A 17,231-nucleotide genomic window follows, 5' to 3' on the forward strand; every position below is an offset into this window, starting at 1 on the left:
GTCTTCCTCGTGAAGGATCCCCATCTGCGGAACCTTGAGATGAGTTCAGGAGCTCTGGGGAAAAAGCAATTTTACAAAGAAAAACATACAAAACACACCTTGAGTGGTTTTGTTTATCTGTCAAACTACTATTTCCTTGGTCAGAAATTAGATTTCACGTTTAGTTTTCTAATTTGAATCTTTTACCTGGACAGTAATGACCATTAGTAGGTTCTCATTATTATTTTTATGTTATTTGACACTACAGCACATACAAATAATGTTCACAATAATGCACCCAGATGGTGCAATTATTTTAAGCCTGTGCAAAATTTGTGCAAAAAAAAAACAAAAAACAAACAAACACAGACATAATTTTACCCCAGAAACTGAATAGACACACATATGAATTTTGGGTTTATTATTGTAACCATAACAATAAGGTGGATCTCTCTTTATTTTAACCATCAATTCAATCATAATTGTTCTTTTTTTTTATCACAGGCAATAGTTATAATAGTGCACTTTTTATATTTAAATTATGATACAGACATTTCATTTTTTAAACACCTTATTCTACTGACCCTTATGAATGGAGAATAGTTTACAATCTTAGCCATAGTTGGGTCAATGAAAGTGAAGGTGACGTGAAAGACGGTGAGCAATCATAAGGTGTGTATGGACAGTGAGGCAAACGACTTCGTACAGTTTTGTCCTGTGATGATGACTACACGACAGAGGTGAAAAGGCAGACAGGTCAAAGGGACAAGGCATAAAAGCAAGAGGTGTAGCGAATTGGCAAGCATTCAATGTGTGAGAGAGAAATTATACCCCAGTTAGCGTTTTGCTCGATGTAATATTACTGGATCAGTCGACATTTCCGTACGTGATCAGCTCAAAATGCATCTGCCGCCAAGTTTTCAGCTCATCCGCCCGTCTCACGCATAGATTCCACTTAGCAGAGACAGGTAAAATTTAAAGAGACATGAGATCTGACGTAAGATGAGAGCAACTTGTCAGCACTGCTATCAATGTCGTTCTTTTGAGTGAAAAGAGGTGCTCAAAAAAATAAAAAAAAGAAATAATATAGAAAAGGCTTCTTGGATATGATAATGATACATTTTTGTTGGCATGGAATCTCATTTGTAAACAAATACATGACATAATCAAATAAATAAAAATAAATAAATAATGAATAAATAGATTTGCGGATAGAGTGGAGAAATACACAAAAATGCAGTTAAAATAAATAGAACTGCAGCGCTGCACTGTGCGTGTCTCTCTGAAAGCATTCTGTACTTTTGTTGCATATCGTGCTGCATGGAAGACTGGTGATGAACATCGACTAGTCTGACAGAGTACTGGAGTAATACGTGACTGTCCGAGTTGCTACGTCTGCTTGCAGAATGGTGCGACTCTCGGTGATGAGCGTGGGTGCGGTGATGGACTACTTGGCTTGTTGTGAACACTGAAATGAGGAGAGTGGGGTTAGGAGAATCTGCTCGCTTCCCGGGTTTCGAGTCCTTCTCGACGAGGGGTCAACACCGTCAAGCCTTTTAAGTCTGGCATTATGAAAACGTCCATTACTTCGAGTGTTTTCTTTTTAGTTTTATTTTGTTACATGTCAGTACGTGAATACTATGGCAACAGGAGACAAGCGTGACGAGGAAGGTGGTTTCTGTTTGATCCAAAGGCCGGGGATGCTCTTCTCATTCAATCTGGGCACAAATAGCTGTGATGAGGTTCATGGAACTACTCACGCATAGTGTTTTTTTTTTCTTGTTGTCGTTGTCGTCGTTTTTTTCTTCATATAATAATGTTCATATTTCTGTTCAAATCAAAAACACATTTCTCCAGAGCAACAAAAGGTCCAATGCAAAATTCTCTGATGCATTGTTTCATCATATCGTCTCTGAGTAAAAAGGAAATACAAAAGAATCAAAACATTAAACGTTAAATAAATGAACGCCTCCCAAAAAGCAACTGGTCCGCTTCCCCCGTCAAACACTGTTAGTGTTTTAGTTGTTGTCTTTACTGCGATCACGGTGCTACTGACATCCTCGAAAGAAACATGTAAACACAAATAATAACTAAATAAAAAAATATTATTTTTTTTTTTCACATTCACTTACTTAGCTTACTTTGTTGGTTTTCTTTGCCTCAGGAGAAGACGCTAGTTTCTCCTGAGAAAAACAGGACCTTTTATTCTTAAATTCTTTGCCACTCACTGAGGTGGTCGCAGGCTGCTGCCTCTTTATGGTTCTTCTTTTGAGATGCGTTTATGTTTCAGTATGGACTGCATGTTGCTTGATAAGTGATACTGGTTAATTTTAAAAGTAATCTTGAGGACGGTCACAAGACTAATATTTGTTTTTGGTGTCAGGTATTGTATTACAATGATATGGTAGACTAGCCTATCTGATCGTGTCAGCATCCTGGAGCAGGCTGATTTGCTAACTGGCATGCACATTAGCACTTCAAAATTCCTAGTTTGTTGTGTGAAGCTGCATCTATGATGGAGACCGAACTGCTCATTCACATGTTATTTTTTTTTTTCATTAAAGGGTGGTTCCTTAACACTTCTTTCTCATTTAAGGGAAGGAATCCAGGTGATCCGAAAGATCGAGAAAATGCCGGGTCGTAAATAAAACGCATGATGGGGAAAAGGCTCGATCCTCGCTATGGTCAAGCACCTTCAATAACTTATTCGCGGAAGAATAGGAGTTGCTCATGGCTTGCAGGGATACTTGGAGATGAAGTTAGACTGTCTTCTGTCTTTCTGGTGTAGTTCAAACCTCCTGCTGTGTGGCCTCACTTCCTTTTCCTACGGTTGGGACTGGGTTCCGTTGGAGGACAGCAGTCGGGTTCTCTCTTTTGCCGAGCCTCTGCGCTGCAGAACTCCCCCGCTGCCTCCTATGCCTCCGCCATCTGCTCGGTCGCCCCACTCGCACCTGTCGCCCCCACCCTCAGAGCGCCTCGAGTTTTGGCGGGTGGGGGTCCCGTGGGGCCGGCCGTTCTTCTCATCTGGGAAGGGATCAGGAGAGGAGGACAGGAAAGTCACTTTAAATGTAAACAGGCTACAGTCGCACATAGGTCAGGACCAGAAATATGGGAGGGACTAAATATGGGGGGAGCCTAAAAATGAGCATTATGCACTTTTGTTTCTCCTTTCTTTCTTTCCTTTTTTCATTAGTGTGTGGACAAGTGTGTCTAAGCAGTCTTACCAGATAGGGCTTGCACCAATGGCTGATCATGAGAGCTGAGAAGCTGAGCTTGAATCGTTTCCACCACTCGCCGGAACCTGCGACTCGGACCTGGAGATGCAACAATGTCATGCGCATGTCACGCTGCACACCTGACTCTCAGCCACGTTTTCCGTGCGCAAACACATATTTTAACAAAAGCCACGCTTACCTGATATGAGGGTGAACGTCACGCTGTAGATTCCTGTCTCCCTCCTGCCCTCCCTCTCGGTCCGGTCCCTGTCCCGCTCCCTCTCGCCCTCGGAAAAGGCAATGTCCACCTGGAACTTGACGGGCTTCTGGAAGACGGAGGGGCCGCCGGAGGACTTGTACTCGGCCCGGAAGCTGGTCTGGGAGAGGACGCTGTGACTGAGGGACGGGATCTGCGTGGTGGGGAGACAGAGAAGAAGCAGAGAGACCGACAGACTTACGAGGCGGGAGAGGTGTGGGGGGCCAACGTGAGTATAGGGAGACAAAGGGTGAGGGTGAGGAGAGGAGAGAGAAAGAGTGAGCCATTGGTGAAAGCAAAGTGATCCACCTACGTGCCACGAGTGAGCAGGATTAAATAAAGATCAAATAATAAGAAAACTGAGATAATGACAGAAATGAAGTGTGCAGAGTATGGGAGTGAACTCAGTGCAGCTTTGCCAGTGAGAGCCATGCTTTCTACAAAGGAGCTCAGACAGAGAGAGAGGCGTGAATGGCAGACAGCATCGGATACTCACAGACAGGAAAGCGTGGACAATGTCGGCTTTGACAGAACTCAGAGGTTTGTCTCTGATCACCACAAAGATCTGCTCCTCTTTCTCCAAGCCGATGAAATTCCCAAACCATGACTTCTTAGCCAGCCTGGTAACCGGACAAAAATATATACGCAGTCTAAGCATTTACAGGGAACCGTAAGGGAACACGCAACACAGCGTTATAACCACAAAACGGGTAACACTCTGTGATCAACTATTTTAAGGAGTGTGACTTACTCAGGACTGGATTCTGGTGTTAGACTGGACATGTCTTCTGAAGTGGGAACTGACAGACAAATCACTATTAATACATGTGTGCCATATTAAATGTAGCCATTTCAACACAGAAAAGATATAATCCTCATTAGAGACATTGAGGTTTGTAACACTGTACGCTGAAAAGAGAAAATGAAAGACACCTTTTCAAAGTGGTTGTTCCACACCGTTGCAGTCAAAACACAACTCACTCACGATATTATTTGAACGCAAGGAACACACCTTGTAATTTGCGGCGGTGGAACCGCGGCGAGCCCAGCAGGTTGTTCTTGAACGAATTGAGGCGGGTCCTCCAGTGGGCCGAGCTGCTGGCCGCCATGCCGCTTCCCCCTCCCGGGCTGGAGGGCGGAGTCAGCGAGAGCGAGCCCACCCCTCCCCCTCCCTCCGCCCGCGAGGAGGACGAGGACGAGGAGGAGGAGGGCGGGGTGGAGGAAGGGTGGTGAGGGTGGTGGACAGGGGTGCCCAAGGGTGTGGGCAACGGAGAGCCCTGGGGAGTGACCTGCGGCACAGAGTGGGCAGAGTTTGGGTAGAAGCTCTTAGTCACTGACTTTAGGACAGAGGACGAGGGGAAGAAGAAACGAGGGATGGGTGACAGCAGTGGGGAAGGGGAGGGCGAGCGGGAGGATGGGTTGTGCAGAGGCAGGGATTTGATGGGCTGCAGATGGGGTCGGTCAGCAGGTCCCTTGGTGGGTAAGGTCTGGGTCTTTGGGTTGGGGGGAGCTTTGGGCTTGTCATGAGCCCGTGCGGAGCGAGGAGTAGTGATGCCTCCCTGCTTGGACTCCTTTGTGAGGGGGGAAGCGGTGGCAGAGGTGACATCTGATTGGCTGAAAGTGAAGACGGGGCTCTGATAGGACTGGGGTACGGGTTTGTGGGGTGAGGGGGTTGGAGAAATGGAAAACAAGAAAGAGAAGGGATGGAACATGGAGAAAGGATGGAAATGAATATCATGCTTAATGACAGAAGAGTGCATCTTATGAGCAGTGAAAGTGCAAAATTCAAATCTACTAATGCTTTACCTTTGGCCTATTGTAAGTAACAGTAACATCTCTCACTATTTTATGCAAGTGAGGGTTTAGTGACAGCAGTGGTAGTGACAGGGTTAAGAATGTGGTGACAGAGGACAGTGGCAGTGAAGGTTTTACTGTGGACTAACTGCTGGCTATTAGGATTTCCCTCCACATAGGCTTTGAGGTTAACAAATTCAGTACTATCACGTTAAATATTCTAAACAACTTGCAGTACGACTAGTTCGTGCACAGACAAGAAAAAAGAAGTGACATGAAGACAGACAAATGTGCAAACTTCCCCTCGGATGACAGTTAATTTGAGGAAGTGATGTGTACAAATGATTTAGGAGATTGATAGGTAGATATTTTTGGCGTCTGTAAAGAGTGGTTCCTTTTTTTTTTTAATCCGTAGGGGCAGCTGACATCATCAAACATTTGTTTTGTCATAAAATTAGTCAATCAATAAACATGTGAAAATGTAGGCACGTGTCTATGTAGGCTTTTAAAAATACAACATAAAAATACAGTGAAATACCCCTGAAAATAGATACATAGATACATACAATCCTGATTTACTGGACAGTCTGTGTAATATCTTAATGTCAATAATATTTTCACAGTCGCACACATATTCAACAATATAGCTTAGAACTACACTAGTGAAAACAAATGTAGATTTAGTGCATGACTGTTATATATTAGAATATATTCATTCGTCTGTGTGTAGCGCTCATTTAAAATCTGTACATTATAATGCATGTTTGTGTGAGGTTCAAAAACAGTAAGACTGTGTACAGCATAGACCGTATAAAGATGGACGACAGAACAAAGCAAGTCGAGCTCCAGACTAGTGACTAGCTGCTGTATAGGTCACAAGCTCCACCTCCTCCCTGTTAGTGGACGGCACTCTGCGCCGAACTAAGACACTAAAATATACAAAAAGTCACTTTTTTTCAAAGATGGCTCAGTCATTTTAGGTAGTTAACATAATGATGATGCATACTCACGTGTCAATCTTTTGGATAAGTTTTTTTATGTTAACTGTTTTGAAAAACAGGATGTGGCATAATGTTGACGACCAGTTGCCATGCCAACCCTTCCTTAATGTCATCCGATGAGGCCGTGAGATTGTAAAAAAACATTTAAAACAACTACAGTGTATAATTCAACATTTCTTTGTAACCGGTGGAGGTAGAGTGTATTATTAATTAAACGTAAACGTGAGTGACTCTGGCAGATGTGTGTGATAACTTTGCTCCACTCTCGGACCTCCGGAGTCGCAAGATGGTGTCGCCCGTGTCCCCGGGAAAATAGCGTTAGTTTGGCCAGCGCAAAGGAGTGGCGAGACGTTGTCCATACTTATACAGTCTATGGTGTGAACACTTATTATCGGTCTTCTAACAGACTCTTACCCTGGGACTGCTGAGAGGGCTGGAGGAGAGGCCAGTAGAGGCTCCGCTGACTGAGCGAGACCTGAAACAGAGACAAATGCTTAAAAGACTGTAACCAACAAGACACCGTGGAAGGACGAGTTCTTGATGTGGACTGTTTAGAGGGTATGTACTCTGCATGTGTGAGAATAACACACCGTACCTCTGGCTGTGTGCAGCTGTGTCCAGGGCCCTGCGAGGCGGGGTAGGGGACCCCTGTTCGGTAACACTCAGCACCTCCAGGCTTTTCCTCTCGGGACGACAGCGGCCGTGGCGCGTCAGCATGGGAGAGTCAACGCGCTTTCGCGGAGGGTCTGCTGAGAAACACCGCCATAAACGTCTTACAAATTTCCCTTGAACGGCGTAACAGATGCACTAAAGACACATTTCATTAACATTGCATGATAGATTGTCTCACACAATGAGACCGCTCACAAACTGGTGGGCGGCTTTTTGTCTCAAAGCGCTGTAACACATTCCTAACAAACACTGTTGCTAAGGATGTGTCTGGATCTTAATCATCTTCATTGTGCATTTATTTTGTGTCTTGTACTTCTGAAAAGGGTGATCATGGTAAATGCTATTTTTCCACAGGCCTTTCACTCAGTGCACCATCTGTGACTGTGATAAACGAGGCCTCATTTGAAGTGGCAGAATGGCTGCACTCTGTCCCATTAAGAAATCTGACAAATATCCCGCAGAGTGTGTTATGAGTATGCAAAATAAAATTTGCAAATATGACCTCTGTCTGTATGTAATCTCAGATTTATTGGCAGAGGCAATGAGCACATGTATGTTTTACATTTGCTTCTCAGAGGCCGAGGCAGATAAAAGCAGCTCCGTCCCGTGAGTGGATCCCTCCTGCCCTCTAAAGACTGACCTACGTCATTGCGCGGAGGCAGGTCCTCATCCTCATAGCTGGGGTAGCGCTCTTTCCTGTCTAGAAGTAGGTAGTAGATCATCTTCTCCTGGTTTTCTCTGATACAAATAGAAAGAAAGTTACTGGTAGAGGTGCTAGACTAAAAACATAACGGTAAAGGTAAAAAACTGAAACTACAGATTGTGATCGGTTACCTCACCAAAGAGAAAAAATCATGACTTCTAACAAGTTAATGACACAAAATTTCAATATCTGTACATTTACAGACCCAATTTAACAGATCATGTGTATTTGACAGAGGCTGGAACAAAAGGGAACAGAACTGTAACCTGTGCACCTCAACTCAAAGCTGTATGATTAAGCATTTCTATATTACGTTTCATTCCACTGTACATTCAGTGACTGATCCTGCAAAGGCAGAATACAAACAAGCAAGCGCATCACGCAGCAAGTACGTCACGTAACAAATGGTCATTTTACCATAGGAGAAGCGAATGATGGTGACATTACTTTGGGCTAGGTTACGTTTTTGAGAAGGGCATAAAAGCCCGTCGTCACTGCGGTTTCTTCTAGAGGATGTTGTCCTCAAAGTTGGACGGAGTGTGAGGCTACAGTCTGTCATGTTTAAGCCTTAAGTGAAGCGAGGTTTGTCAAACTGACTCAGCACACGGGTAAAATACTTACTTTGAGCAAATCACAGTTTTTATTCTTGCACTTCGCTGTTTTAACTGAGGCGTGTACGTTGTTTGTCTGTTTTACTGTTTTTATTTATTATTAATTTTTTACTATGCGTCTGTTTTTAAAATTGCAAATTTCATTTCAGTTTGAAATGTTGATTTGAAAAGTATTAAAGATACAAGGATAATTATTTCTATCATGTTTCACGTCCATTGCATTGTATTTTACGTTCGCCAAGTGTTCAGTTTATCCAGTCGTTCAATGAACAGTCCAGCAATGAAGATAATCGTCTACATATTCCTTACTCTTCACACTGCAAGTCACGTGTGAGCTTCCCTCTGTCTCGGAAACAGCCCAGCGAGTGCATGCTGTCCAACACATCTGGGTCCAGCTCAGTCAGGGACAAGATCCGCCTCACACACACTCGCCTGGGAGGAGGCTGCTCAGGACACGGCTCATTACGACCACCCCTAGGAGTCAAGGCGGAACACGTGGCGCACGCATGAAACACGGACAATATACAAATGTGACGAAGTGCATGTGACTAAACACCATTCACTTCAGCAGTCGAGTACGTGAAAACGAACGCATACTCACAGATACCAGGCGTGTTTCTGGATGGCCTCTAGCTGTAAGGGGGTGACAGGGCAGATGGGGCCATTAGTTTATGCAGTCTGTTAACTGCCACATGGCCACAGAGCAATGCTGTGTAAACACTTCACACCAGATCTTTTTTTTTTGCATATTCCAACTCAGCTGAGTACTACATATTAAAACGACAACTTGCAGAGTTGTTTTTTAGAAGAATTACAAAATAATCGTGCGCAACTAAATGGTCTGGCAAAATGTAATTGAAGTAATGTGTCAAATTTATGAAACTCAAATTAGGACTATAGTTTATGCAGACCCAATTATCTCTTATTATTTATTAGCACTTTGTGTAATATGATGATTACAGAATGTGTAATAAATACAGGCTTAAAGGAAAACGTGTTTTCCAGTTCTCATCCTTACATTTGTACATGAAGCTGTTAATGTTTCCATGGTTTCTCATGAGGAAATGATCAACTATAATTTTTAAATTAACATCAAGCAACGGAATTAAGTGTGTCCATGAATTTGTGATTATGTATTTTACCCAAATCGTTCAGCCCTTTCTCAAATATGACCTTAAAAACATATATGTTCTTCTATGATTTAATATAATGAAAAACATTAAATCCTGGTGTAGATGCACCTAAAACGCTTATAATGGAATCAACCCAAAGTAAAATGCAACAGTGTCTCTACTTTACGTAATCGAGAAGAGAAAATGTTAACGAAGGAGATGGAATTTTCCGTGCGGGGTGGACAACAGTTTAGCGTAGATGTGAACAGGACTTGCTGTGAGCTGTCTCGTACCGTGAGTCTCTTTTCAGGGTTGACCTCGATCATGCCCTTGAGCAGCGACTGGCAGTCCGGGGGGATGAAGTGTGGCATGTGGAACACGCCGCTCTTCACCTTTTCCAGGAGCTGACGTAAGTTGTCGTGGTCAAAAGGCAGGGCACCCTGTTTGGGGACAGAGGGAAGAAAGTAAACAAACAAGGGAGCATGAGTTGCAGATCCGCGAGGGGGCACTTTGAAAAGGGAAAACGGCGAGTAAACTACTTACCACCAGAAGAGCAAACAGAATGACCCCACAGCTCCACACATCTGCTCGCCGCCCGTCGTATTTCTCTCCCTGCGAAACACAAACTCCCCATGAATCCCTTCACCAGACTATCCGAACTCACAAGTGAATCACAATAATTAGCAGCATTTGCTAAGATCATTTTGAGGCGGACTATATCTCTGTCAAAAAAATAAAAAAAATGCTGTAATCCATTTTAATCCAGTACTTAGTCGAACTCGCTCCATAAGACTGTGAAACCATCTTTTCATTGATAGAACTGAATAATCTTCTTGCTGCCCTAAAGATCCACTCTTTACTAAAGATGAGCTTTCATAAAACAGCACAGTGGGAGGTTCAATAAGCCATTATGGGCCTGCTTTTATAGTATTTTTTTGTGTGTGTTTTTAACATCACTTGTGATGTCTTTGATAAGAATTCAGCTCATGTAACACAACAATATTTTTGTAATGAATTATTATTACATGGTATTTATGATGGATGCCATGGAAAAAACAAGTAAAAACAACAAAAATAGATGAGTGAAAATAAAATAAGGTTTTTTTCCTGTCTTGTAATCATTTGTATGTTCAAACAATTTATAAACATACCCTTATAACTTCAGGACAAGCATAATGTGGCGATCTGCAAAGGAAGATAAATGTACATGATTATGTTCATAAAAAACAGCAGTGGAAATAGTGCGAGCAAGCACTACGCGCTGTATTACATGAAAAGCATAGATTCACATTGCAAGTTACCGAAATAAAAATGTAAATTACGAGTGTCCTGATTATTTATGAACTCACCCACAGCTGGTTTCTAACAGGCTGTCCCCCACCTGTAGGGAGGCCATGCCAAAGTCTGCAATACGGATGTTGTTCTTTTCATCCAGGAGCAAGTTTTCCGGCTTCAGGTCTCTGTGACTGCACAAATACAACAAACACTACTCACGCCGTGGTACGATTTATGGTATTTTACTTTAGACAAATGTTATTGAATGTTATTCAAGATTTTCCACTCATTTATTACATCAGATTTCCACTGACTGTGTGACCCGGACTACGGTCTACGATACGCTGCTCTGTGCTAAAAACCAACCAGATGGAATGACTGTGGCAGAAATCCAAAGCAGAGATGATCTGCCTGAAGAACTTCCTGGCCTCTTTCGGAGTTAGCCGGCCCTTCTTCACCAGGTAGTCGAACAACTCTCCTCCAGACACATGCTCCAACACCAGGTACCTGTCGACAGCCGGGGGAAAAGGTCCGTCATCTTTAAGAGACGTGACAGCTTCTGAAGAGCATCAAAACGAGATTTATCTTGCTTTCAGACAATCTACTTAACAGTATTAAAGGGTTTTATTACTCAAGAAAGAACAAAGGCATTTCAGAGTAAATCAGAGAAGAAAAAGTGGGACGAAAAGTGTAATATTTATACCGATCACACACCACAGATCAAAAACCATGCAGACTGAATGGCTCCTGAGCCCAGAAGGAACTCACAGATATTTGTTATTCTCGTAAACATCATGCAGCTTCAACACATGCGGATGCTCGATCAGTTTCAGAATGGCAATCTCCCTCTCAACCTGCTTAGAGAGAAGGGTTTAAAGGGACAGGAAGAGGAGAAGGCGCTGAAGCAGAGCACAAAAGCCAGTCAACTGTCATTTATGAAGCATCTGATGTTAATGGGCTAATACAGATGGCAGAGAACAGCCTAAGACACCATGCTATAAACAAAGTTAGCGTCGTTTTCGGCGCCAGCGCCGTCGTACTGTACCTTCATCAGGACCGACTCAGACAGCTTCTCTCTGTTGACTATTTTGATCGCTACCTTCTGACCCGTAATACAGTGGACCCCCAGTTTGACAAGTCCTGGCACACAGAATGAGACGTGGAGGCGTAAGGACAGAGGGAACTTTTATTTTCACCATTTTATACTCGCAACGTGCATCTCGTACTCACCTGTCTGTCCCTTCCCCAGAGTCTTTTCCAGTCGATAGGGCCCAACATATTGAGCTGACTGACTCAGAGACAGTTCCTTACTCATACTGCTCTTACTGGAGGCTAATACACAATTAGTACTACTACTGCACTGTGATTATTGCAATTACTGTGATATTGTACAGCTTACACAGGAGGTTGTTGTTTTTTTTTTTTTTTTGTGGGATACAAGTCGGATGGATGCTAAAACTCAGAAGGACTGCCTTTGAATTCACTGCTACTCTGATGTTATTTATGGAGCGATTTGATTTACAACACCCGGATGATAAATTGAGCTAAATATTTTAGTGTAAAAACACGGTAAACATGGCGGAAAACATCTAACATAAAAAGCTTAATATTGATAGAGTAAAGCAAGAGAAACCAGGTGACATTAACTTGTTAGGCTACTTTAAATACCGACCACTATGCTAAAGACAAACTAATGAGTTTTCCTATGTACATTAGCTTATGTGTACAACTTACACCTTGTTACGTGTATGACGTTAACTGTAAATGGCGACTAATAAGAAACGGGTTTTCTCCTGCGGAGATTTAAGCCGTTCACCGGATGACTATACGAACAAAAACGTCCAATACGTCAGGCGGAGAATTAAATCGGTGTTATTCGGACTGCCGGGCCTATTTTACAGGTGCAACAACATGCTATTTTAGCCCCGCCGCCGCTCTCCCACACAGCAGCGAGGCTAGCTGTAGCTTCAGCGCCTGTCAAAAAAACCCACACCGCCCGAAGTTTCTGGACATCGCGGATTTATCACACGGCCGCCGCATTCTCGTGTTATCTGGAAGACGACCCCGCAAAACAACCATCTTTAGCGTAGCGTAGTCCTCCCCCTCCCTGTCCCTCCGCCGCCTCTACATCCCTGCGAGTAGCCCGATCACAGCATCTTCTCGTCTCTCCTTTGGCGTGTCCTCCTCCCTCACCGGCGGATGCACAGGTGAAAAAAACGAAGATACCCGCGGACGGAGCCGCTGTAATAACAGCCGGGCCCCACTCCTCGCTCCTGGCCGTACTTCCCGCAGGGTAGAGGCCCCTCGTATTATACTCCCTTCGGTTTTCTTGCCGTAAATCGATATTTTCTCTCCCCTCTTCCTTCCTTCGCCTCACTCGCATCAGCATCCGGGTCTCACTCCCTCTCCATCCTCTCTCCTCCTCCCCCGCCCTCCTCTTCTCTTCCTCCTCCCGATCGTCTTCCTCAAAATAAGCTTATCTCTGCATTCACCTCAGCTCCGGGCTCGCTGGGAGCCGCAGCGAGCGGACACCTCCCTCTCTCTCCCGTGATGAAAGACATTGGTAAACATGGCCAGAGGCAGCGGACGGGACGGCGGCTGGTTGGGAAGATGCTGCGCCGCGTTCACAACAACATGGTGCTCCGTGCGGTGGCCTTTTATTTTCACCCGGAGTTATTTTCATAGGAAGTGTAAACCAAAGTTACTTGAATATTTTTCATTTTAACGTATTGAAATATTGCTAAAATATTAAAATGCCTCCCCTTTTTGTACCACTTCAGATTCCTCACTTATAATTTAAAGGCGTTATCAAAAATATGTACTTAAAGTTTTTAGTGCATTTTTTTTATTATTTAATTTATTATTATTATGATTTGCCATTCAAGATAATGATACTCAACGAGAAATATACAGTGGCGTAGAAAATAAATTCGTTTATTTATAATAATAATAATGATAATAATAGCACACAATTTTTTAATATTGTTAATCGGTAAGACAATCGTCATTTTATTTTATACTATTGCTTGATTTCAGCTACAAGAATGCGTCGAAGATTATAAATGGTCATTTGTTTTGTACTTTAAGAAAACATTGAATTATTGAAGGACTGGGGATTAGAGTTGGTGTACTTAATACGTTGGGCTTTTGACTTTTCTCTCTCTCGAAAAAAAAGTTGTAACCCCCCTAATTATCTTAGTGAGCCTTACCTGTCAAGTAATTTTAAAGAATAGATAAATTAATTATTTGTTGAAAGATCTGTCTTCAAACTATTACTTTCATTATTGTATGTTCGTTTAGTTAAAGGTTTGCTGATAAGCTGTTGACACTAAGAAAGGAAAATCACACCAGTAAATGATAAAAGTATTGGCGGACAAATAACGGCTTCAGTTTCACAGTCTTGGTATTGTGTCATGGCTTAGTGGGCCATAAGTAGAACAGATGAATTAGTAGCTGTGCTTTTCTTAGTTCATGTCCAAATACCAGTTCTAAAAACAGCGTGTTTGTTTATTTTAATGCATTCATGTTAAAACCACATACAGTGTCTGACATTCTGTGTACACTCTCTATTTCCTTTTTTTTGAAGCCACATAGCACATAGGTTGTTTCTGTCACAGTCACTAGTCTCCAGTTAATGGGAGAAAAAAAATCCTATAAAGCTTCTAAAACACAGACCGGGACATTCAAACTTCACCGACACCCACATTAAAAAATATGTCATGATGAGCGGAAGAAGTGTGACCCAACAAACATCCTCATCTGGAGAGGAAGCGTCAGAGGACTGTTGAATTCCAGTGAATCACACAGAGATGACAGTTTTATAAAAAAGGATAAGTAGGACATTTGAACGCATCATCTGTAAAGTGCCTTGAAAAATCTCTACAATCTCAATTTGAAATGTTGTGTGTGGGTGGATAATTCCCCAAAGCTCCGCTTCATCTGCGCCGGTTGATTTTCACGCAGCCAGGAGGATTTGTCTCCAATCATGGTGCAGAAATAGAACGAAAAAGAGGCACATCCTGCTACTCTCGGTTTTGCTCTGATGTTAGAGGTTTTAAAAAGGGGGTGTTTAGTAGGCCTACATTAGGACTGTAAATGGTACAACCTGCAGGAGAATACAAATAAATCATGCCTTAAGACAAAATAACAGATAAGTCCCCATATTAGACAGATGGAGTGTAAAATGTATGTCTTTGTGGGATTATGTGATTGCTGTTGTAACAGAATGAAGTTTGTCAGAAACCAAAATGATGATTCCTCCTTGTCAATCCTGTCTGTAGGACATCGCAATGTCTCCCCAAGTCCTGTTTATCATGCTACAATAGCTGGTCTTTCCAGATCTTCGTGCATTCTCGCAGGCCCCGCACTCACAGCCAGAGCTCAGACTGGAAAAGTGACATTAGACTGCTCAGTGCAGGTAGTAATGTGAGGATTAAGCAGAGATTAACAAGCTCTTCTTCTTAATTCTATTAAGAGTAACTACTCCACTTGGAAACATCGGCTCAGCCAGAAACGTGCCAACGGACAGCGCATTTAATAACTAATGTAACCTAATGTAATGATATCTGTGACTGCTAAACAGAAAAGCAATAGACTATGCGTTGTAAATGAACAAGATTTATATTTATTGAATGTTACATTTTATATATATAAATAAAACATATAGTGCATAAATAACCAGTGATCAAATCTAGTCCTCAATAATAATGCTTATAATAAAAAATTAAAAAATACACATTCACAGAAGTATTTATTCTCAGAAGTGATATATTATCATCACCCCCATCCTCAGATTTCAAATGGTTCAGTCCAGTGCAATGAGCAAGGAGGTAGATGGGAAGGTGAAGGAGCTGTGGTTAAAAAGAAACAAGACGAAGGAAGTTATATGGCAGGATCGACCGGTAAAGAACGCGTGGCACAGTATGTCATTTAAACCACAATAAGCTTTCTATAGAGATCCATCAAATGCTTGACAGGATTTGACCCAGTTATTGACACAAAATCCCAAACACCCATCAGTAAGTCAGTTATTTATAGGTTGTAAATGGAGCAGGATACTGATTTGTAGTTTCTAAATCTAATTTCCTGCTTCAGTTTTATTTTAAGCTCAATATTATTGGACTTTCTAGTGGAGTTTCTTACTGACTGAACTCATTATTGGCAATCTGCTGATTGAAACTGAAACTGAAGTGAAAATAAAAATAAGACATAGTAAACTCCACTCACGGTCTGTTTTACAGCTTTGAAACTCTAAATACTACTCTAACTACTATTCTTCAGTGTAGACCAATCAGGCATAACATTATGACCACCTTCCTAATACTGTGTAGGTCTCCCTTGTGCCTCCTAAACAGTTGTGGCTCATCAGAGAATGAGCATGGTACTTGATCAGTTTGGGATCTAATGAATTTGGAGGCCAAGTCAACACCATGTGCTGTTTTTGTGTGTGTGTGAAAGGCTGCATCCTGCTGGGGAAAGCTGAAAGTTTCCCAGCAGAACACTGAATTGTCACAAGATGGTTAATGTTATCCACATCACCTGTTGGTGGTCATAATGTAATGCCTGATCGTACGTCGTGACCTTGTACGTGTTTTTGTGTTAACAGTTCATAGCCATCTGTGTGAACTTACGTCAAAAGCTGTATTTCATAATGTGTTATGATCCCTCAGACAGGGTTTTCACACAAGCCTGGAAGGCATCCATCAGATCTTTACAGTGCTCCACTCCCTTCTCTTTGACACTGAAACACAAAGCCACATTTACCAAGCAGACTTACCAGCCTCTGCTCTTTAAGTTTTCAGTTCACCTCGTGCAAATAATACTATGCAAACACGGAGTCCTGAAACACAAATGAGCACATTAGAAAGCGACTTCCCCTGAAACGTGCAGGCACATAGGAATACCTCGAAATACAACATCGACATGTGCATCGAAGGGATTAATTCAGCGCGGCATCCACTGCAGCTCTTATCTTCATTCAGTGAAGTATGGCAGAGCAAGTGAGTAATCTGGACAGCGGCTCCACTGGCACTAATCACTGCTGCACGTGGACATGCGCTAAATATCTGTGGCTTCTTGCGTGTAACATGAACCAGCAGCCTGGAATGTGCCGGTCTTCTGCAATAGGTCATACATGTTCTTTTAAACCTCAGGTCTATTCTCAGCCCTCAAGACGTTTATGTTACTGTAAGGGGCCACGTGTAGATGGCATTACACATATTCCTATGATGATTTACATAAAGTTACTAACAGTTTTCCCCGTTGTTTTTTTTTTTTTTTTTTTTTTTTACAAGACAAGTTAATATGAACCCATTTACATTTAACTGGAACCCAAACACAGTTAATGAACAAATCTTCCTAGAGGACATATACAAGGATGTTTTGTTTGTGAACTGTCACACGATCTGGAGTAAAAAACAAAAACAACTACTGATAGAGTCCCATTTTCAGAATCATTCCTGTCAGAACTCACCACTTGTCAGCGTCCTCTCTGATAACCTGGCATGGTGCTGGCAAAGCGTCGTTACAGTATGGCATTTTGACAGAGGAGAGCTGGAGTTTGTGGAGGTATGTGCCGCTGCAGGAGCTATAGTCAAGTATGGTGACAGATTGA

The 17,231-nt window shown here is 42.5% G+C and overlaps 1 protein-coding gene and 1 long non-coding RNA gene across 8 annotated transcripts; both read right to left on the reverse strand.

Annotated features, from left to right (window-relative positions):
• Window positions 1-207: 207 nt before the first annotated feature.
• On the reverse strand, window positions 208-13,229 carry LOC125022752 (serine/threonine-protein kinase BRSK2-like). Of its 7 annotated transcripts, none has more exons than XM_047609668.1 (19): window positions 11,849-13,225; window positions 11,664-11,758; window positions 11,387-11,472; window positions 10,985-11,125; window positions 10,693-10,809; window positions 10,495-10,528; window positions 9,887-9,955; window positions 9,637-9,783; window positions 8,833-8,864; window positions 8,541-8,705; window positions 7,558-7,655; window positions 6,841-6,994; window positions 6,660-6,720; window positions 4,463-5,093; window positions 4,202-4,250; window positions 3,947-4,070; window positions 3,394-3,604; window positions 3,204-3,293; window positions 208-3,003 (listed from the first exon to the last, which is right to left on the reverse strand). In XM_047609668.1, exons 1-19 carry the CDS (start codon window positions 11,931-11,933, stop codon window positions 2,804-2,806), a joined length of 2,589 nt encoding a protein of 862 aa, XP_047465624.1. In that variant the 5' UTR covers window positions 11,934-13,225; the 3' UTR covers window positions 208-2,803. The 7 variants fall into 7 exon arrangements, with proteins under 7 accessions (XP_047465624.1, XP_047465623.1, XP_047465629.1 ...); XM_047609667.1 differs by having other exon boundaries at window positions 208-3,015; window positions 11,849-13,222; XM_047609673.1 differs by having other exon boundaries at window positions 208-3,015; window positions 4,463-4,739; window positions 6,841-6,991; window positions 11,849-13,216.
• Window positions 13,230-15,219: 1,990 nt separating this feature from the next.
• LOC125022684 lies at window positions 15,220-17,231 on the reverse strand. The gene is made up of 3 exons (XR_007114471.1): window positions 17,091-17,231; window positions 16,249-16,358; window positions 15,220-15,468 (listed from the first exon to the last, which is right to left on the reverse strand). It is a non-coding gene; the product is annotated as an uncharacterized LOC125022684 (long non-coding RNA).

This window comes from Mugil cephalus, chromosome 16 (assembly GCF_022458985.1).
Source record: "Mugil cephalus isolate CIBA_MC_2020 chromosome 16, CIBA_Mcephalus_1.1, whole genome shotgun sequence".
In the NCBI taxonomy this organism is placed as follows: domain Eukaryota; kingdom Metazoa; phylum Chordata; class Actinopteri; order Mugiliformes; family Mugilidae; genus Mugil; species Mugil cephalus.

Excerpts from the sequence above, each read along its gene's own strand:
- LOC125022752 (XM_047609667.1), bottom strand. The coding sequence starts at position 11,933 with ATGAGTAAGGAACTGTCTCTGAGTCAGTCAGCTCAATATGTTGGGCCC. Across the intron at positions 10,810-10,984 it reads TGCCACAGTCATTCCATCTG|TCACAGAGACCTGAAGCCGG; the intron begins GTTGGTTTTTAG and ends GTATTTGTGCAG. Across the intron at positions 9,956-10,494 it reads CTTGTCCTGAAGTTATAAGG|GGAGAGAAATACGACGGGCG; the intron begins GTATGTTTATAA and ends TGTGTTTCGCAG.